The following is a 23,083-nucleotide window of genomic DNA, read 5'->3' as shown; positions in this document are numbered from 1 at the left end:
ATTTGTCTTAATACATCCTGAGTGGTTGGTGCCTCACACGCCGCGGCGCCAAAATAGGCTACCTGACAAACCTGAGCCAAAACAGAAAAACTCGACACAAATACAAGACAAGACTGGAAACCACGGTAACAGTCAGAGCTCAGTGTCATGTCGTGTCACTTCAGCTTCAAACCTCTTCAGTAGCCTGGTGTCATATCAGCTACAAACTATCCTATTTGGTTGTGTAATTGAATGCGCAATGTCAGAATTTGACCCTTAAGTACGGTGGCCATGAGGGCTCAATATACGGCAGCTTAAGAAACAAATGCAAACAGAAACATCTTCATCAGTTTTGACGACCCATGTGCTGCCAAATGCTTTCAACACAAGGGAAAAGTTTCCAGGGGACACTAAAAAGTGAGACACATTTACTTGGACATGGATGTATTATAATCTGCAGGCGTTTGTCGTTTAGTGCTGTTAACTTCAAAAGTCAAAAGTGCGTCCAGACTGGGTTCATCACTTTTTGGTGTCCTATGAAAACACTTCTGCCTCTGAGTATTTGCAGAACATGTGTGTTAAGGTGTTTTCTGAATTTGTTTGCCTTTTTTTTTTTTTACATTTGCATTTGAAGTTGCACTGCACTGAGCTCTCAGGGGGCACCGTACTTTAGCACATTTATATGTATATTCCTCAGTTGTTATTGTTTTGAAGCAGTTTAAACAGATTAAACAGAGCAACTTGGACAACTGTGGCGAACTTTGAATCCAGAACATGTTACTCCTCAGTGGAAAGGAAAACACCAAAGCAACCAAACCAAAATCATGTTCAAGCTAATTCACATTCAGCTTTGGTTATGTCTTGTTGTAATACCAAGAGAACAAGGAAACTACTAAGTTAATAACCAACAGCAAAGCATTTTCAAGGTGAAATACTCACAACATGAAGTCTTGTTCCCAACATGGTTGATCTCCACGGACGGTGATGGTTGTACTCTTGACATTTTGCACCTTTAGAGTGACGTAGGCGTTGAACTTGTCTGTATGAGAGAGACAGAGAGAGAATATTGTGATTTAGATAATCATATTGTTTGATAGTCTTATGGTTTTAAGTCAATGCGAGGAGGTTTCAATCACCCATCTTAAGTATTGGTCGAACTACAGGAGAACATATAAATCCCCTGTCCACTTAACAAAGCAGTAAACAGCCATTTTTTTTATGAGTAGTGAAGCATTTGTGAAGCACATAAAAGGAAATGAAGGGGGCATAACAAAGGATAAAAATCCCACCCATGGGGGATTTTTCAGACAAGAGGAGAAATAATTAAAAACTACCAGCATGGGGGAGGAACCAAAGAACACAATGCTGGTTAGACGAGAGACTTAACGCAGAATTCATATTGTAGACCAATATAAAAGGAGATGAAGCCAGCATGCCCTGCACAGCTGCAGGATATGAGCACAAAACACAGAGCTTGTGCTAATTTTAGCATGTAGCAATACATTATGTGGGCTTTTTTTCTTTTAAATCACCAAACATTGCAAAGACAATAAGTTTGTGCAGTAGCTGTCAAACATGCAAGTCAGTCATCAGACATCAGAGTCCTTACGTCTAAATATCAATGTCTTTGTCTCTGTCATTATGAAATGTTGTGTTTTATCTGTCAACATTTGAAAAACTTTGCAACCTGCAGCAAAGATGGAATCAAACCACTTTCCTCAAACTGTGCAACTCGAAGAATTTGTGTAACTCAAAATAATCATTGAAAGTGATTATATAAATAAACTTAAGTGACACTAACATTAATAATTTAGGACTACGGGAACACATGCACAGCTAACAAACCTTTTATTTTCACTGCAACATAAAATATTGAAAAAAATTTAATTTTTAATTTCTGCTGACTCAAGGTTTTAAGAGAAGTAAGGAAATTACAAGATAAGTAGTCACAAGACATAACTATAAGAGCGATACATTATTTCGCCAAATGCAGATATATATATTCATAATGAACATTTTTCAACTTTTCTTTAAAAATATTTTGTGATTATGCTGCTGAAACAAACATAGAACATGTGACATAATTACATCTCATTTAGTTACATATAAAGGTAATTTCTCAGACATGGTGATAAGAGGGTGTTCAGAATATCGGGTAGTATACTTTGTTATTAAAATTACTTTATTTGATACCAAAAGTAAACAGCAATGAACGAGATGAGGCCCAGACATGTTTTTTTTCTTTCTTTCAGTATATTATTGGATGTTTAATCATACTGTTAGTGTTGCAGGTCCATGTCTCTGTCGTCCTGAGTAGCTGTCAGAGCATTTACTGTAGCTCCTTTTGCAATCACTGAAATAAAGAGTGGCTCTGAACACAGCCTGCCTGATATTATTGTACAGGATTTTCTTTCTTTATTAATGTCTTCTCCTTTGCAAACCGAGTTAAAGATAATAAAAAAATACCTTTGTGATTGTCATGCAATAATAAAAAAGTGTAAAGATGCATTATTGCGGCTGATCATTTGAGTCTTCAGACAAATCCTCCCACATTTGGTCACAAATAAGCAGAAGCACAAAGATGAGAGTGATCACTTACGCCTTAAATAACAGAGTCTTTTAATAACGCTCATTTCCCAGACGGTGTCACTATTAACTGTGGAAGAGCTGAGCAGGGAACACTTTGCACCAAGAAAAAAACTACTTCAGATGGCGAATAAGAGCCTCATTACATTTTTTCATCACACGCTGACGGCTGCTCAGAGAACTATACGACCCTTTATCGTCTTTTTCTACACAGCTTGTCCATTTTTAGCGTTGATGGCGACTTAATGTATTCATATTCAGAAATGTTAAAGCTGCATTTGGTCAGCTGGTGCAGAGATAATCGCTCTCCCTGAATCGCTTGTTCGGGGTTGGAGGTTATTATTTTTGGGAAACAGTTATTTATAATGGCTACATCAACTTGTCTATTTATGCTGTGACTGCTGTATACTTGCACCCATTCTTTTATTTATATTCACTCTTGAAAAGATGCAGCCTGGTTACCAACTTCTAACTCAAGTTTATTTCAAGTTGTTGTCAATTAAAATCAACAAGTTCTTCAACCTAAATAATGACCATAGAGGCTTTGAGAGGTTTGTCCCTGCTCTCAGAGATGATTTAGGATTGTACCAGCAGGACACACATTGATCATCATGTCATCATGGTGACAAGAGATTGATAAATCCATCCATCAGCTAAACCACTTATCTGTCAAAAGTTGTCAGTTAACGTAATGGGCTTGTCTTTGGGCTGTAGGAGAAAGCTGGTGAATCAAGGAGGCAGACACAGGAAGAACATTCAAACTCCACAAAGGAAGGCTGAAAGTTTTGGGATTAATAAAGTATTCTGAACTTTGAACCCAGTGCAAACCACTGAGCTACCAGGATTGGAAAGTTCATGAAATAAATAAATAATCAGTCTACAGTTCGCAATCACTTCCTTGTTGTTGTGAGTGTCCATTTGGATCTTCGCTTCTTGGGGTGTTCACATCATGACCATAAACTCTATCATGTTGTAGTCAAAATACAACCAGAAACATCTTTGGTTTGGTTCGAGTTAGTGAACAGGAACCTTACAGGTGTTTTGTGCAACAGCTTCTATTGCAAGTTAATCTTGACATGGACTTAGTGGTCTAATAGCACTCTAATGTTCTGATGGTTTTTGAATACCTTTACCCTATTATACCACATTAGAAAATGTTTACTATGTCAGTGTTTGGTTTGTGTGTAGTTTTTGGCACAACATGATTTTGACAACATAATGGACATAAAAAACACACAAAACTTGATTACACTTAGGCTACACCCTCAGCATCTGACATAAAATGACAGAAAGTTTGATACTTTCGAACCGAAGTTGACACTAATGCTAAACGTGACTTTGTTTTCAAGCTGCTACATCGGGAATCTGATCGACTAGGTAGAACGACACAGTCAGTTTAGTTTAGACAACCTTTAGTTAGTAATAAACAAGGTTAAGGTTATGAAGCAGACATGGATAAACAAAACTGGTGATTATCCGGTGTGTGTTTTGCCTGAATAAATGAATGTTTGCTGACGTTATGAGGTTTGGACAAGGGATATGTAAATATACATTTTAGGTTTCAGGGTTGAGGTTTTCTGTTGGTAACAACATCAAGGAAGTGGTTGTGGGTAGTACGGTTAGATAAGGTCGCCATGTAAGTCAGCATCCTATTAAGTGGCAGAAACAGGGGTGTGGATCCTGCTGTCTAACTCACAGATATATCGGCATAATCAGCATAAACCCTGGATGTAGAGCCAGCAGCCTCCTAATCCCTGCTTGATTACCTGCCTCAAGTAGCCCACTCTTCACACGAACAGAGAGCCAAATACAGACTAGACTCAAAGAGCGTATGCAGTGTTGGTGTGTGTGTGTGTTTGTGTGTCCCTGTACATCCCTGTGTTTTCAATCTTACAACCACTCTATTCTGAAGAGGCCAGTGGAGCCGAGGGCACCATCAGTGAATTTGGGGTGAAATGAGGTGAGGGACGTGATCATTCAGCCGCATAAATGAATACATTTCAGCCGGGGCTCTGGATCCAATACCCTGTTCCCAAATTGGATGGGGCTTCAAGTTGGTAAAATACCTGAATTCATTTTGCCTTTAAGAGTCTTAATAAAGTTGCTCTGGTTCCTTTAACAAATTTATCTCATCCTCCTGTTTAATCAGAAAAATGCCGTCTACAAGGAATTCAGCGAGTTATTCAGCTGAGACATCTGCTGAAACTTAATTTCATTTATGAATGCTAATGATTGAGATTAAGCTCTTCAATGGAGATCACTGCATTTACCAGGGAAGAGGCTTTTTTGAGAAGCGCTGGTTGCGCGATGTGACGTCAGGTTCATAAGGACCACACGGCCCGGTCAAACGGATGTGATCCCTGAGGTATACTGTACGTTTCAACCCTGTTGCACATCATACTGTAAAGGCTGGGAAAGTCTGGAAACTACTCTGACTCTTATTTGGGTACATGAGCTCATACAGTCACTTAGGTGTGGGACCTTCTTAGTCATACTTCAGCATTACTGTTTGTAATATAATTAATCGGCATATGTTTTATCATCTGAGCCATAGTTCAACACGTTATTCTTGATATTATAGTTTAGCCTCTTTGTATGTTACTTCTACCAATGTTACACTAAAAAAATCAATCAGGGCCAATCAGAAGCAGAGTTGGGGCAGGTTTTTTGCAGAATGTGGGCAGGAAACACAAAAATACAAAGTGCTAATGTGCTGACCTGTATGAACATGAAGTAGGGCACTGCCAGAAAAGACCTTGTGCACTCAATCAATTTCCCCAATTATAATAAAGGTTAATGTAGTAATAACAGTCCTATGGGGTAGCCTTATCTTATCTGATCTTGTGTTTTCGTAAACACATTGTTGCATACAGATGTTATTCTTATGTGTATCCAATTTCCTTCTCAACCCCCCCACCCCGGAGATCTTTGTTGATTACATTGTCCTGCTTCAACAAAGAGATCAGGACGAAACTGAGCTAATAAAACACAGGGGAGAAGAAACACTCCCAACCAGCAGAGCACAGGATGCACCCAGGGTTTCTTAATCCTTATTTACCCAGGGAGCGTTGACTAAGCACTTGTTGTTGATGTCTTTTGGCTGCTCCCATTACAGGTTGTCACAGGAGAGATCTAGTCACATATTGAGGTTGAACTAAGGTTGTAGATGCCTTTCATGACGAGGGGCTTGGGGAGAGGAACACCTGAGTCACTTAAGGCCTGCACTGCTGCATATTCACAGTCACACATGTGGATGCTGTTGAGTACCGTCCTCTGTTGTGGCCAGTTTCAACAGCTCCATCAAGAGAAAATGATCCTTCTGATCAAGGACTCAAACTGGGGTGCATGCAGCTCGGCTACTGGGAGAGTCCTATTTTCAGCAGCAGCTCTAAAAAAGTTCACTGTGACATCAAAGGTAACACAAGTATCAATATCTCAATCTACCTTTGCTTCCCTGAGTGTCACTCTCACCTCACTGACACTTTCAAGAAAGTTGAAAACGCAAATACAAACAATTACAAAGTGCTCAAAGCACATTAGGCAAGGCAAGGCAAGGGAATTTCATTTGTATAAACAGTTTGTCTCAAAGGGCTTTACATGACATCATAACAACATCCTTAGACCCTCACATCGACTCCCAGAAACCCTTTTAACAGGGAAAAATTGAGGAGGGATCACTCACCCAGGACGGGTAGATGTGCAATGGATGTTGTACAGACAAGAAGACAGTTCTATAGCATAGAATATGCAAAGCATGGAAATGTTAACAGTGTTAACCATTATGAGGTGGTTTGGTGTTTTCCAGGCTCAAACTGTCGTAATCTTATATAATATTACATAATCTACAGTCGTAGAAACAGGCTCTGAGAAAGGTTGACGTCCATTGGAGGAACGGTTTGAGACCGTACATTAATGCACTGTTGTTGCATTGAGAGGATCGGTACCACTCTCACATCTGTACAAGAAATATGGAGCTTTCACCAGCAGGTGTTCAGCTAATCTTGACATAAAGACTGGAAACAGGGATAAACAGCCTGGTTGAGCTGAGAGACATTGATCTTGGTAATTGACGATCATCGGAACAATCCCCAAGAGCTTACTACCAAGACGGTATTTGGCTTGTCTTTCCATTGATGTTTAAACTGGTTACCATCAGTAGCAGTGGTGTTAGATCGTATTACTTCAAGTGGAGGAGATCAATAGACAGAATATGTCATTTAGTTTGGTTTCTTGCAGTAGTAAATAGATTTTTTCGTCCTTAATGGAGGCATACAGTAAGGACACAGTCAACTAAAGAGTCACAGAACAATTTCATTAAATGCTCCCATTGGAGGATCCGACAGCTACAATCACTCAAACCCAGTCCAACACGTTCTCATAGCATGTTGTGTGGGACTATTTCTTGGCCAGGTGCAGTGATAACATTTCAAAGACTTGCTTTTTTACAATGGTGTTAGGGTTGTGCCGATTGGCGATCCAATCGTCTATCGGCGATTGGAAGGACGATCGGCGATGTTTTGTTTTCTTGCCGATTTTACACACACACATACTCGCTACTTTTTTATTGATCTAATGCGCAATCTGTTTGTTTTGTTTTAATGAAGCCGCTTGGCTTGCTGCTTCCAACTATACTCTGTCAAATGACAGTGTTTCACCAATCAAATGCAGCCACTGGCGACGTCCAATCAGACGGAGCCAGGTAGTCATATGACCGCACACAACATCTCTGTGGTAAACAGGATGGCCACTCCGCCTCAAATTTGAGGAAACACGTTTAACTGGTGTTGTGGCTGTGACTAGGCTTCTTTTTACAGTCTATGCTAGGCTGCCGACGCCAGCCCTGTATGTCACAGCCCGACGACGTGTTCACTGATATGCCACAAATAAATTACGTCCGCCATGAATAGATTTTTCGGCTTTCGGCAACGCAATAGCGTTCCGTTCATTGATCATAGCGCTCTTTCTCCGTTATTAGCCCTCACACACACACACACACACACACACAGAGAAGCGCGCATGCATGACAGCAGGGCACGGTAAAAGCGATACTCATACCCCCCCCCCCCCCCCCCCCCCCCCCCCGGTCGAACGAACACGTGGAACGGCCGACGCCGCCAACCCCCCCCCCTCTGGACCCCGGCGATAGATAGGTCTATCGGCGATCTCCAGAGAGGGCGATTGGGACGATCTGAGAATGTCGAAATCGCCCAACACTAAATGGTGTTGTTTTTTCTACTGCAGTTGGCTACTGGGAAAGTAGTTGACAAACTGGTTTAGGTGTGTTACCACCACCTTCAGCCATGCGTTAAGACTGGAGACTGCAGGAAATCCAACACGGACACAACTGAATGTCACATACACTGTGTATCTAAGGGTAAATCAAAGTTTATAGATTGTACGGATCCTCCTGTTACAAGACAACGTGAAATGTCAAGTGTAAATGTCTCCCCACCCCTCAGAGCTCAGCGCTAATGACAAAGGCCAGAGAGAGGGAGGTGAAAGGGTTAATCTGGAATAATCCATCATTCACTTAAGGGGGTTGCCAGGTCTGTGATTAAGGGGGACGAGGGGACTGGCAGGATGTAGACAGCCCCATTTACTGCCTGAGCTAACAGTGGTAAAAAAGAATTAGGGGAAACGCTACAACTGCACAGAGAGAGAGAGCAAAAGCAAACTACGCTGAAAAATAAACAAAAACAACTGAGAAAAATATAAAGATTTGAGCAATCGTCTAAATTCGGCATCACACACACTATTGTCATACACACAAAAACACCCCAACCTCCTGTAAGCAGCAACTAGCTGTGGCGGAGAGGACATATCCCAGCATGCAGCGGGACCCTCCTGGGGAGCAGTCCGCGTCATTTATAATTAAGTGGCGATGACTTATGAAAATAAATAAGTTATATTCAGTTACACATGGACGTGCGCGGCGCGGCCAGGCACGATGACATTTACTAGGCTGTCTACAGTAATGAATACTCTATTATGGGTGTCGAGGGAGGGGGAGGGGGAGGGGGGAGAGGAGGGCGAGCAGAGGAGAGGTTTTGGTGGATGGAGGGAGGGAGACGAAGATTATTTTTGTCTCACAAGCGCAAACTCAAAGGGAGTTCCATTTTTATCTAACATTTCAATAAAGGTCTTTATATGAACATTGAATCAAATGACTACATGGGATGTCTGAGGGGAACAAGCCCATCAAGCTTTTTAGCCTCTTTTAGCTTGTTTTACTACTGCGCCACTGTGACCACTCTACTGCCCTCTAGGGGCAAACGGGTTATAAATGTAGCTTCTACTTGTTGGCTACTTTACTTACACACAGACAGTACGTTTACATGCACAGCTTAATCGAGCTATGCTCAAAATTCGATTTTGGCGTCTAATCGGACTTCTGTCCTTGTCCCAGTTTACATGCAACTGAGAAAATTGAATAACTGACGGGAACGTGTCCTCCTCCTCGACACCAGGTGGTGATGATGCGTCGTTTCAGCGGCTTTATACAGCCTCTTTTCCAGTTGACCTATTAGCCAACAACAACAGCAAGATGGTTAACCATACAGCTTTGTTCATCTCGTACGTAATGTGTGCGCTACTTATGGTGCAAATAAGGTGCGCGCTATCCCGCGTGGTGATTTTGAGAGGCGGACAACAACGCCGTAACGCTACAACAATAGCTTCTGCAACCGGCTTTCTTGGATGTTTTTGTTCCGGTGTCTTACGCCAGCAGGGGGGGGAGTGTGGAGCATGCGCATATGCGTTGTCCAGTTAAACTCAGATTAAGGCTGATTAAGTATACATGCCGGAGAAACTTGATTTCCAATCGCATTATCTGGGCGTCTTAATCAGAGTTGGAGAACTCCGATATTAGTCGGACTAACGCGTTCAGTTGTCCAGTTATAGTCGGATTAATGCAATAATTTGGTTTTCTCAAGTCTCATGTAAACATATTGATAGAGTAGGCTACCTGCTGTATTTTAGAAAGAGGTACTAAGTGGCAAAAAGTAAAGATGAGGAGTAATCTGCCACTTGATTGCCAGATATTAGTAATTGAAAATGCAGTGCAGAAACCAGCTGCAAAGAACATTTGGTGCCATAGATGGAAACAAACTGCACAACCATTGACATTAAAACAACTTCTATAACTATATATAAAGCATTGTATAATTTAGGCAAAAACATTTCCAATCTGCACCCACTGATTCATTTATTGCCATTTTGGAGGATTCGTATAATTTATTAAATAATCACATCATCATTGTTTACCTCAACTAGAAGCGTGCCTATGTTCCCACAGCCTTATGTTCCCTCAGCCCTATGTTCCCTCTGGACTCTCTCTACCTATCTGGACTCTATCTATCTGGCCTGTCTAGCCTCTACCTGGTCTTTTTACTAAACTTAACCAACTCCTTTCTTCATTGCCTAAACCCAACCAATGGTGGGACCGAAGGTCTGTGGGAACATAGGGCCTAATTTTCAGTGACAACAAAAGTTAGAAATGAGGGAACATACACTGTAGGGCTGAGGGAACATAGGGCTGTGGGAACATAGGAGTGACCCCGAAAAGTAGATGCTTTCTTCTCACTTCAGACAGCTAAATGAAGAGAAAATGACCATCTTCCCAAACACAATTTAAAGGCTTTTAGGCGAAATGTTGTCGTGAAAATAAAGGAGCACTTTTTTCTGCTCTTGGAGCTGTGTGCGCGCGTTTTTTCAATTTTTCCTAATTGCCTGCTCCATCGCCAGCACCTGAAAGAGTTAACCTACGGTGTGTGTCTGACTCTCTTCCTTCCACATCTTCCCAAACAATCCATCACAGAAAATACTGAAAATGACAGCACTGTTTTTTTTGTTTTGTTTTTTGTGCAGAAAACAGTAGAAATCTCTACAGTGCCGAATTTAAGTAAGTTAAATTGACTCCAGGGGAATCGTTGCAGTCTGCAATAAGTCAGACAGCACAACGGTTTAGCTGTGTGGAGACAGGCTGCCTCATTATAGTCAGGGATTCCTCTGCATTCATTAGTCTGCAGTGGACCATCACAGCAAGATGACCAATACTGCTGGTGAGCAACGTGTCAGTGTGAAACACTACCTGATCTCTGCTCAGACACACCTGAGCACAGTCCTGTAGTTCAAGGTTAATGATTAATTATAACAAGTAAAGTCCAAATTTGTTGACTTGGACTGGAGAGGAAACTAAAACAGGTACGAGAACAAGCCAAAATAAAAAAAAACACAACACAACCAGTTGTGACAGACTCACACAGTTTAAATGTGTCGTCCATCCATAAAGACCCTTTGTATTTCTACACTTCAGGTATTTATTTGTAACAAAGTTCTTGGCATTTGCAGAGCACCAACACCGTCTCTTTCAGCTACCGCGCCACAAATAGAATCTAATTCTGTGGGAAACACGGTATTTCCTGCCAAGGTTGTTTTTTCAGTTTCCATTCAAATTAAAAGCTCACTTCTCAAACCTCTAATCCAGAGATTTGCAAGTACAGTAAGTGGTGTCATGACCCAAAAGCCCAAAATCGGGTTTAAGCAAACACTACAAAGAGCTGATTTGCATCATTTCACCCAGAGAAAAGGGACGTTTCATAATTAAATGAGGCCTCGGATTAATGTGGAAATGATCACCTTCCACCGTGGCCTACTGCTCTTTAACTGTGGGTGAATTACAGTAACCTACCGGTACATATTCTGGCACAGATCTCCTCTCTCACAGACAGACACACATTAGAGTCACCGGTATTCTTCAGGTTGGACCGTAAAATCTGATCATAACTATTTCTGCAGGATGGATACCAACACTCATGACTGCTTTGTTTTTAGTAACATACATTTACCGCCTTTTTAAATAGGACTGAAAATTCATAACAAATAGAGGTGTAATATTCATGTGTAAAACTGGGAAGGCGGGTTTGCCGTTCTCCGATCTGTATGATGGGGCCAAAAATATTTGGTCTAAGAATAATGCAGAGGAGAGGCTGTGATTTATCATCTGTGCAGTGACCGTTTTAGCTGCACATTATCAGACCAGGCTGAATTTTGATTAGGCACAGCATGAAGGCTTCTGGGTTCAAAGCTCTCTGTATGGACTTTGCATGTTCTCTCTGGGTGTCAAGTGTCCTTAGTTGTGATTATGAGCATGTGAGGCTGTTTGACTCCATACGATGGTCCTGTGATAGACTGGCGACCAGTTCAAGATGTAGGCCTACCCCACTGTCGCCCTATGGCTCCAGTCAGCCCACAATGGATAAGCTTGTATAACTTTAACTCAAGCTCCATCTGCACCTTTATTTCATAAATTTAAACTTTTGTCAATTTTTTCTATTACAAACATGTCTGTTTATGTTTAAATTCATCCATTACAAACACAACTTTACAGGCACTTTTCAAAAGTTTTTTCTGTTATCATCAGATATTCGCTCCTATTCAGTAAAGCTGCATTCACACCGGGCTTTTTATTTTTGTCGCTGTCGCTCGTATCGCTCCTTTGTCATCTCTCTGTTGCTTGTTTGTTGTGTTTTCCTTGTCTCGTTCCATTTTCTGCTTCTTTTCCACTTTTCTTTTCCTATTGGTTGATTTGTTTTAGGATTTTATAGACACCAGTAAACCCCTTGGGGTTATTTTACTCTCCTGCACAATTATTTGCCTTTGTATCATTAAATATAATGATTGTTTTGTCATATGAATAATTTTTTTTTTTTTTAAAACAACTTTTGTACGGATTGCTGGATGGTTTTTAGCATTCTGCATTAGCACTGATCTCAAATTACTTTACAACCTCTGGTGACCATGAACGTCCACCACCAGTCCATCCAAGTAAGCTGGCACGTAGCTTCGAGCACCAGACTACCTGACATCACCGTGCCTGGAGCATCAGTGATGTCATGGATTAAAACAGGATAGTGTCCCTTCAATCATCCAAAATAATAAAGTGACACATATACGAGAAATGTCTCTCTCAGGAGTCGTCCACCACTGGGGCTTGAGCAGGGCTGTGGGACAGCAGCCCACTCCCCCAGGCAAAGAAAATATTGCTTCTTACTATTAAGATAAATCAGATCACGATTCCTAAAACTGGGGCATTAGAGTGGGACAAACTCTACTAGTTGTTTCTGACCTGAGACTAATAATCACGTCACATGACAGAACGCCATCCTGGGTGTATTCTCCATCACCTACATGGCTGGATGGCGCAGCCCAGATGAGAAGTAGGCATGCGGTTTTAGGTCAGATTTTGAGGGGGGAAAAGAAAAATTTCCAGACAGAGACTTTGAGTGCTCCCTTTGTTTGATTGCCAGGCAATTTACAATCAGAGAACTGCAGTATTATTCAGCACTGAGGTAAAAAGAAAAAAAAAAAACAGGGAAAAAATAAACCACTCAACTAGGTTAGTGATCTCAGCCGATTCTACAAAGTTGTTTATCAAACCATACAATAGCTGCAGGCGTCGTGGACCTTGGCTGTCATGGTTATGGCGGCCTTCCAGTCCTCTATCACCATGTTTACTTGGATTGGTTAGGTTTAGCATTGGGTTAAATAAGTACCTCCTTAAGGTTAGATAATGCTGTCACATTGCAATACAATAATAACAGCATGGTCTGTTGAATGGTCGTAGATAATAGATAAATACATCCACCAACCCCAACCACCTCCTTATATGACGTCACTGGACTTCCTGATAATTATTTTGGTCACTAGATGTTGAAGCTCATTGTTTACAGATGGTCATCATGTTAAAGTAGCTCTGAAGGGTTTTGTGCTGCAACCAGGATTTCACTTGGAAAAGTAATCCAAACTTATAATGAAGAGCAGATCTCTCTAGAGTAAATGAAAGGATAATAATAAAAACTTGCTACATACAAATGGAACAAGTGTATCAGGGAAGTAGAATGGTTATAAAGGGCAAAATGTCCTCCTGTAACACAATAACCAATCAGAATTCAGAGATGCAGATTTCTGAGACCAGAATATGATATTTACATGAAGAAGCCATAGACACGATGTTGCCTGTATTGTATTATCCTTCTGTCCATCTACAGACAAGAGAGATCTGCTGAGTTTCCTTTTACAGTCAACTGCACAATTTGTTTGTTACAAATTAGTTTAACTGTACAACAGTCAAAGGAAGAAACGCTAGTAGCAGTAATTCAAGAGAACTACAGAATAAATGAATTAAAGGACAATGCCATGGTAGTTATGGCTACAGTAGCGACATCATCACTCATGTCCCATTTTATGAAACCTGGGAGAGCCAATCAAATGTTCTTCCGCTCTGAAAATCTGCTCTGCGATCAGAGGCCAGAGGCAGCCAATGACAAATCATCTCCTGTATCTGGAGTCTGTCTCCGTGTCCTGAAGACATGGAGGGATTTGTCTCCATCTTCTCCTTTATGCTGCGATGACACGTTGTCATTTCAGGCAAGCAGGTGGCCCTTTGTCTATGATGATCTATTGATTTTCTTCTCGCCTCCTCTGGCTTGATTTCTCATTCTCCTACTTGTCGCAGTTGTTCACCCCTCTTCGCTGCCTGGAGAGAGAGAGAGGACGGGAGGACGAGCAGCTGCAGCCAGCGAAGAAGTTAAGAAAAAATAAATGACGCTTCAAATAAAGAAAGGTGGACGACACTTTTGAGTGGCTCCTGAATCGTTGAAGAGAGTGAAAAATCCTTTTTCCTCCCCTTCCAGTTGCTGGGTCTTCCTTGTGAAGGATCTACTGAGGATATATCAAAGTATCCAAAGAGACAAAGCTGCTGCAGGGGCACATAGAACTTATCTAATGACTTCACTCAAACATAAAGCCCACGGCTTTACTGAAACATTGGTAGGAACAACTCAGCCCCAAAATATTGGCAGGGATATGCAAACCTAAAACCTTGCAGTCAGACAGATCCACTCTGAGCCTCCCCCTAAAGAGCTTTTGCAGCAATTTAGATTCTTTGTGAAGACATTTGCACATCCAAATACCTTAGATGCGGGTACATCTAACCAGCACTCTGCTCCTGCTAGGCATCACAGTTCATAGATCATCCTAATGTTTTAATGTCTCTAGGTCTTTGTCAGAGTAGTACATACATTTCTTCAGACCTTATACAGTATACTTCTGACTTAGAGATCTAAAATGTGAGGACAATCAGTAAATTATGATGTTGTGTTGTTATGTATGTTGTTAGCGTGCACATAGGCAGTTTAAGCACTGGTACTGAGCCTTGGGCATTGAGGGGGAAGTTATAGTTTTTAAAAACAGGTCTGACTTTTTGGAAAAGCATGATTTGAATTTTGATTCTGCCGTCTCTAAAAAAAAAAAAAAAGTGGATGCAAAAAACGTAACCAAAGTGGTGAAACAGCAAAGTCCTCCACTGTCTGAATGGAAAATCAACAACCTTTCTATCCATTTTAAGGCCACTACCTCCTTAGACTAAACCACAGCTCAACGCAGATGGAAACAGGTAATGTTAGAATAAAAATCAATCAAATGGATGTCTACAATAGAGCTATCCCTCTATAACCATCCTCATTATTATGATTACACTCTCCATGTTCATATAATAGTGAGACTGAGACATGTCAGAGCTCTTACCTGGAGGCCCGTGGAGTTTGGCTTTCTTCACTGGAAGACAAAAAAGAAAAACACACAGATTAGTCACAACATGAGATATTATGACACACTTCTGTACTCACAGTAGCTATAATGACTTTATTTCTCTTGCATGCCATTTCTGAATTCTTCTTATTTTACACAATTTCAATGTTGTTCGTGTAATCTTTATTTTTGAGGGGTAAGATGGTTTTATGAATCTTCCATGTTTTCCTTAACACAGCCGTCTTTTTCCTCTGCTGTTATCTTGCAGCAGTGTTTATCTTCTCTGCTTGCTCACTGAACTAAGCAGAGATTATGCAGGCACATGGGAGGAGGACACACAAAATTGAAAATGTTTATGAGAAATGCACGCAGCATGATTTTACCATACACATGAAATGATATAAAAAGGAGGCAGACAATTCACACCTATAGCTTAAAATCAGCTTGATATCTCCACCATACAGTAGCCTACTATAGCTCCATTCAAAGACCATAATAACACTAAAAAGATGGAAATTATATGTCATTAATATCAACACTGAAGACTTTCTACAGTCCGATGATTGTGTCCATTGATAAAGAACTAAGAAAACATGCTTAAAAATATCGAATGAATACGTAACAAAAAGGGCACTCAAGGGGTGTAGACATCACCTACACAACATGCACCAAACTTCAGAAGTAAAAAAAGAAAGAAATTGAAATGTATTCCCTTTTCCATGCCCCATCAAACTGACAAATAAGTGGACGTAACCTCCTTAGCACAGACAACAAAGTTTCTTCAAACCAAATCTTTATAATGCTCAATGAATCCATCAGCAAAAACTGCCAAAAGTTTTGATTAATGAAGCTTTTAGCCCAGTGAACAATAACTCTTAATGCCGAGGCCTCAGATGGGAATAGAGCTCGGCATGTTCAACTGTAAAAGAAAAAAATAAATAAAAAAGGGGGGGAAAAGATTTTAATAAGAGACTGGAGCTTTTATGTTTCTTGTCAGTCAAAGTTGTGAATAAGCTCCTTATTAAAACATAAAACCATGAATCTGTATTGGCACTGTCTGGTGTAGGTAGGAGGTTAGGCTATTCTAAATGAATCAACAAGGAAATGGATTATGAATAAACAATGGATAAAGTCTACTACTTAATACATAAAATATTAACTCAACCCACTCAAACAATCGAACAATTCTTGGGTACGATACATTAGTGACGGGAAACAGTGGTTAATGGTTTACTGTGGGTGGACAGAGGCATTTGTTGTTGTAGCCTACGGCAGAAAGTCGACAAGAAATATTTCTGTAACAGACACAACCACTTTATTGCTGTATTTATGGTTAATCAGACCAATTCACCTTTAAAAACACACACTGACAACTTTCAAATACAAGACATTAGTCAGAGAGAGAATTACAACTCTACATAGCGTTAGCTTAATTAGCTTAGTTAGCTTAACTTTAGCCTCTTTTTTAACACATTGATCTTAAAGTGTTTGTTCTCCTACTGTGACCGGGCAAAGAATATAGTTGACTCCTCATCAGCTGTTTTAAATTAATCTTTAGCAGAAATTTCTAGACTTAAGATAAGCTTAACTGCACACTACCTAGTGACAAATGTTAGCAACCGCAAAAGAGAGATGGTGGAACAAACAGGAAGCACCCAAAAAAATATCTCTGAGTAGGACTTTAATGATATTGCAGTGAGCTGTTTGAAATTATGTGCCATAAATAATTCACATCGCTGGAAAATAAAAAATGTTTTTTGTAGCGTAAATGGAGATGTGTGATGGAATGTTCTGATATTAGCAACTAATTCTGGTAATCAATTAATATCTTATCTATAAATATTTACAAAGGCTACTGTATGTGCTCTGTTATAATGCACTTTGTTTTATAGCGTGACCACAAAAAAAGTTTTTGGGCCACTGTTATAAATAGTAGGCTACTAAGTTGTAGCTACTTTAACATGACCGAACATGATGGGGCCCTAGGAAAAAAATCACCACATTATTGTGTTTATAGGCTATGCCTAAATAATGGAGTCTTTGATAAATATTAAAAACAGCAGCCGCGAGATCTGCAGCCAGCATCCAATGTCCTGAAATGCCAGAGTCTTAAAATGCCAATATGTGTAGGGCTTCAGGCTAAAAAAGGCACCGGTATTGATCCACAATACAATTAACTACCCAGGAAATGTGTTGTAGTCATTGTACCGTGCAGCAGTATAAAGGTTCATTCCCTATCAAGGTAATTAAGTTGTTTAAATTGAGTTTAAATGCATATTCACATCCAGGGAGCTCAATACGTCCATTCAATCACATCCCCAAAAGGGTTGAGATGTGATAAGAGACTCGGACACAGAGAACAATACGCGGCGAGACAGAGAGATCGTTAATGGGTCATTTGTCTTAGGCTGTCAGCACAGCTTGCCTTGTGTGTCACTCGTGCCAGCTTGGCGGAGGCTCACAGGAAGCCCAGCGGCCTCGTTGGTCCGGGGCCAACCGCGCTCTGACAATATACCTGTGTGAATGGCCTGACGCTGTGAAACAGACTCACAGTGTTGTCTCACAGGTTTCTTTTCTAACTTTGGAGCTGTGCTCTCCAAAACCAGAACCTCAATCACAGTCTGGTTTTATTGCCTGGTAGATTTTCACATTTAAGGAATGTGTTTTGGTGATTGGTGTAAAGCAGTAAACCTGGATAAATTGAATATGAATAGAAAATGCAATACAACACAGATGTGCAGATGATGATGAAGCTGTGCCGGGTAGTCTCATTGTGGCCTTTTGAGTTGCCCATTGATTCATTCAATGGAAAGGTGAAATAATAAGCAACAGTGAGTATTATTTACTTAATCACCACCCTTATCTAAACAAAAAACAACATTTTTAGTCATTTATGTCAATACTTTTTAATATAAAATATGGGAACATGAGTGAGATTTTCTTGTAACAGAACCTGGAAATGCTGGTTTCATCCCTTTCATGTTGTTTGTTCATCCCAAAAATCAACACGTTACAGCCTCTGTCCGTGCAGAAAAAGTCTGGACTCTATTACAGTATGAGGTGTTTTTTTAAGACCTTTATGACACTGGCTCAAAGGAGTGGAATTTCGTTTGTGGTGCCTGAAATATTTGGAGAGAAGTGAACACTTCTTCCAAGAAACACTGTATCAGCTATTTTGGACAATGGGCAGACCCTTATATCTATATATTTATGTCTTTAAAACAATGATAAAGAAAGTCATTAAGATGCTGCTGGCACAACCTCACTTAAAACCCGCAATGTTGTAAACAAAGAGATGTTGCTTTTGGCTTTTCTTTCAGTTAGGACACCAAATATCAAACTGAATTCTTCTCACTAGCACTGAGGAAGTAGCAGAAGTGAGAGAAATGAGTGTCTCCATTTAGCGGAGACATGCTAAGTGAATATGCTGCATTAATGTCTGATGGGTCCCCAGGTAGAAGTTATGTAAAGACACGGATCTGTTTGAGGCTGCACAGTGTTTTGCTACGAGCTGCACTCACAGGCAAAATGACAAGTTTAGTTTACACATGTGTGTGTTTCATCGATCCCTGGGCGGCAATTAATTGTTTTTGGTTAAATAGAGAATAGGGTCAGAATTTGAGCAGCACCAGTGAAGCGGGCGGGGGATGGGGATGGGGATGGGGATGTGCTGTCTGACTTTTATTTATGTTGAGATGTTTTACAAGCGTCTCAGGAGGGTTTTTAATCACAAGCGGCATGAACATCTTTTATAATCTATTAGTTTGCAAAAAGAAAAAGAGCCACTCACACACTGCTCCTGTCATGGAGGAATCTAAACCTTTCATCCAAATATAATTTCATTCTCTACAAATAAAGAAAAGAAATGGTTTCTGACAGCTCATATGTCTACTCCACCCAGGAGACACCTGTCCACATTGATTCATCATCGTGCTGCTGTAACGCTGGAAAATGGACAGCTCGGGAGAAATGGATCGAAAGTTGATGCAACTGAACGTCGTCGTCTTGTTAAACTTGTCAAAACCTGGCACCTACTGTACATTACCCATTATAAGTGATGGGAATAATGGCTTTATAAAATAACTGCATTACTAACAGCGCTACTATTTTCAGTGTAGTAAACAAAAAACTTACAGTTTCCCCGTTATAACACTGTTACCGTTACTAACAATTAAATGCGCCATTACTCAACCAAAGAAGTCCTGTCACAAAACAATAAAACACCTGTTTAGGTGTAGTACGGTACATACACATTTTTTTTTCAGTCGATCAACTGATCAACTATCAACTATACTAGACGGGAAAAAGCAACACAGTAGTTACTCTTCTGGTAATTAGTTACTTTTATAATGTAGTAATTCAGTTACTAACTCAATGACTTTTTGGGCAACTTACTTGTAACTATACCTAATCGCTTTTTAAAAGTAACGTGGCCAACACTGTCCAAAATACAACTCAATCGCCACTTCTATACAGTTCTCCTTTAACTTCACTTCACTGTCGTCTATTGGTATCATCAGCATGAATGAATGAATTAACAAAGCAAAACAAACAAAAAAAAACATGAATGATCTAGTTTTCCACTGAGCCAGGTCACGTGTCAAAACACAGCCCATCAAATCAAGCATGAAATCAAAATGCCGGTGTATATCGTGCGGTCGTTAGCTGGAGAGACTAACGCAGAGGTCAGTGTCACATCGCCCTGCAGCACGGAGGAGGACGAGCCTGATCTGAGGTTGTATATCAGGCCAGATATCAGGCACGTGTCCAGCGCAGTGATTGTATGAGGGGGATGCGTGCCTCTGGTGACCGAGCGTTCGTTCGGCTGGTGGGATAATCCCCCCGAGCTAATGCCTTAAGCAGGGCTGAAACCTACCGGACCCTGCTGCATTGTGCTGTGGACCAATAACAAAGAGAGATGGCCGAGTGCGGTAAAGTGAAGGTTTCTCACCTGTTACGAGCAGTTGAAGTTAAATTCGGCCAACATTTTTTTTTTCTTTTTCTCTGTCATGGGGCGTTTAAAAGTGCTTAGTAAAAGTCAGAATCCAGTGGAAATCCGTGGTGGATATTTTTGGGGGCGAAACAGCTGACTGATGCTCATATGATGAGTCATGGATTAGATTAAACCTGCTGCACTGTTTGAGGAATATTATGTCATGGCTCAAATCTGTGATGTCTGTGTGCGCTGCAGATCGTCCACCAACAATCAGATGAAAACATGAACGCCAGTCGCCCTCACACACGCACAGTTTCAGGAAAGAGGGAAGGCTTTTCTCCTCGGTTAAAAAAATAACTATTTTTAAAGGAACAATCTTTGTGATTACAATATTCAGCATATCAGACCAGTGTCCATCACATTTCTGCATAGTAGGAGTGTGTTACGTGACTCTACTTGCTATAAATGCTATCATTTTCTACTGTCAATGCATCCATTTTGATTTATTATCACCAGAGAACCCTGTCGTAAAGGGCAGCTTTTAAGGGATAGTTCAACATTTTGGCAAATTTGTCCATTGCCATAATCCCTATAGTAACAGCAGTAGGTTCATTACCTTTATTTGTCGGTGCAAGTTATTTTTAGAACGGCGGAGCAGAGCCGTGAGCTGCTCAGAGCTAAGCTACGGAGGCTAATGGGATTTCTTGGTTTCCCTCATCAAACTCGTCAAATCCACAATCCAACAACTCCAAAACGCTCTGGTGGACAAGTTGTGACCTGCACATTCACCACGCTATGAGATAATAACAGAACGATACGAGACCGAGTTGTTTTAGAAGTAAATGCAGAGACTGCTTGCTGAAAAACTGCCCCCGACGGGAACGCACATCAGCGGCTTTGCATGAATTTCTCCATCCTGCATATGTTGTGATGTCCATCCACATGGTCACTGTTGGGACTCTCCTGTGAAAGCCATTTTTCTCCTAAGGGCCTTTTTGCCTGCCACTAACAAAATAATAAACAAATGTTTGTCTCTCTTTGGTCTTCTCATCTTCAAAAACACACACACACACAGGACTCATTCAATCTGTAGATCACATCAATAGTGAACGCACATCTCAGCCACCCATGCCAACGTCCTACGCAGAGTTAGCAGCCATCAGTATAGACTCTAATTCCAGCCTGACTTTGAAGAAATGATGACAGTTGACGACGCTACAAAGCCGCAGTGATTATATGTCATTCCCACTGTACACCAATGACATTCTTGTCTTCATTAGATTTGAAGCTCTGACTTTGTTCACTTAATGGCTCCTCTGGTGGCTCTGGCTTGATCTCTTTGAAGTGACATGTGGAAGTGCAGCTTTGAAGCTCAGGAGTGGAAATAACCTGTTGCCGTTGAATTAAAGACGTTTTTTTTTCCCCCTCTCTTTTCTTTCCTCCAGCCTCTGAAGAGAAGAGGCGACGCAGCGGCAGGTTCAGCAGGAGTCTGAACTCACTTAAAACAGGCCACATACAGCGAACAGTCCTGGCAGGGGTGTCTGACTTTTGCGCTCAGTATGTCTGGGTATTTCAGTCGCCTTTCTTCTTCTTCTGGACGGTTATTGACGATTGGATCTTTGTGTAATGGCTATTGAACAAGACGTAGTTCATAACAGGAGCAAGACAAAAGGCAAAGCCACTTTTTTTCTTTTTTTCCTCTTGTTCCTTAGTCATTTATTATTGAGACTTTTTGCACGACAATGAGCGCACAGGTTGACATATAAATACGCCGGCCATTTTTATTAGATACTCCCTCTCCAACTACTTCTTGTTGGGGCGTTTTTGACTTGGATATGACGGTACAAGAGACACACGTATAGTAAAGATCATCTCAGTTGAGAGTTGACCTGGTGATCAACTGCATTAGCGGCTGACCACGCCCATTTGGGATGGGCTCTTACCACACGACCACCCCAGAACACCCTGACTTCTTTGTCGAATACGTTTCTGGCTCAGCCCTAAATAACCTCACTGATGAGGTCAGGTCAGTGAAAAAAACCAGACTGATCCTGGCAGATCCAGACCACTGACCCACGACATGAAGAGTTCAGGCTGCTTCCTTCTGGACGCATATATCTGCTGCGAACAGACTAACAGGACTAACAGACTGAAAGATTCATTTGTCCCTGCAGCAGTTAGATTTCTTAAAGGACCTGTTTGTTGTCTTGTCATACATGTTTGTTTCTATGTTTTTATTACTGGCTGTGAAACTAATTGCCCCTAGGGGATAATAAAGGTTCTTGAACTTGAACTAGAACTAGGCTGGTCACATGCCAGAGAGAAGATGCATTGTAAGGTATGATGATATCGACTGCGGCTCAAAGCGAGCATCAGAAGAGGGAAGATTTAAGTGGCTTTCAACGTAGTATTTTCAGAAACTGTTGATCTACTGGGATTTTTCAGTAGACACAACCATGTTTACCGTTTAACAGAGTGGTCTGGGGGGAAAAAAAAAAGAGGAAATATCCAGTGAGCAGCAATTTTCTGCACCAAAATGCCTTGTTGATGGCAGAGGTCAAGGCAGAATGGCCACAGTGGTTCTGGCTGATAGAAACAACAGGCAACAGTAACTCACATAAGCACTCGTTACAACTGACCGAGGTCTGCACTCTGCAGAGCAGCTTCTCTGACCGTGCAACGCGTCAAACCTTAAAGCAGATGGGCTACGGCAGCAGTAGACCACACCGGGTCCACTCCTGTCAGCTAACTGCAGGAAACTGAGGCTACAATTCACACTGACACCAAACTTAGACAATAGAGGATTGGAAAAACACAGTCTGGTCTCCACATGAAAACATGGACGTGGTGGAACAGGATCCTCATTGCTCGAATGTGCTGCAAACAAACTCCACTGACCAACTGTGGTCCAACGCCTCAGCAACAAAACAGTAGATAACAACAGACAACCATCCACTACGTCCAGCTATACTGTCGTCAGGACAAAGGTGCAGA

General features: G+C 41.1%; 1 protein-coding gene across 1 annotated transcript in view; it reads right to left on the bottom strand.

Moving 5' to 3' along the window:
* The window catches only part of LOC146981013 (protein unc-13 homolog B-like), a 188,879-nt gene that overhangs the window by 154,967 nt on the left and 10,829 nt on the right, over positions 1-23,083 (bottom strand). The window contains exons 2-3 of the mRNA XM_085785933.1: positions 15,151-15,180; positions 919-1,018 (exon numbers count right to left, since the gene is read on the bottom strand). Of these exons, the coding sequence (XP_085642059.1) occupies positions 919-1,018; positions 15,151-15,180 (130 nt within the window). The remainder of the gene's footprint in view (positions 1-918; positions 1,019-15,150; positions 15,181-23,083) is intronic.

This window comes from Trachurus japonicus, chromosome 9 (genome assembly GCF_045865225.1).
Source record: "Trachurus japonicus isolate A0001 chromosome 9, Traja_1.0".
NCBI classification, from domain to species: Eukaryota; Metazoa; Chordata; class Actinopteri; order Carangiformes; family Carangidae; genus Trachurus; species Trachurus japonicus.
The sequence above is the reverse complement of the archived record's forward strand: the minus strand, read 5'-3'. Positions and strand labels throughout refer to the sequence as shown.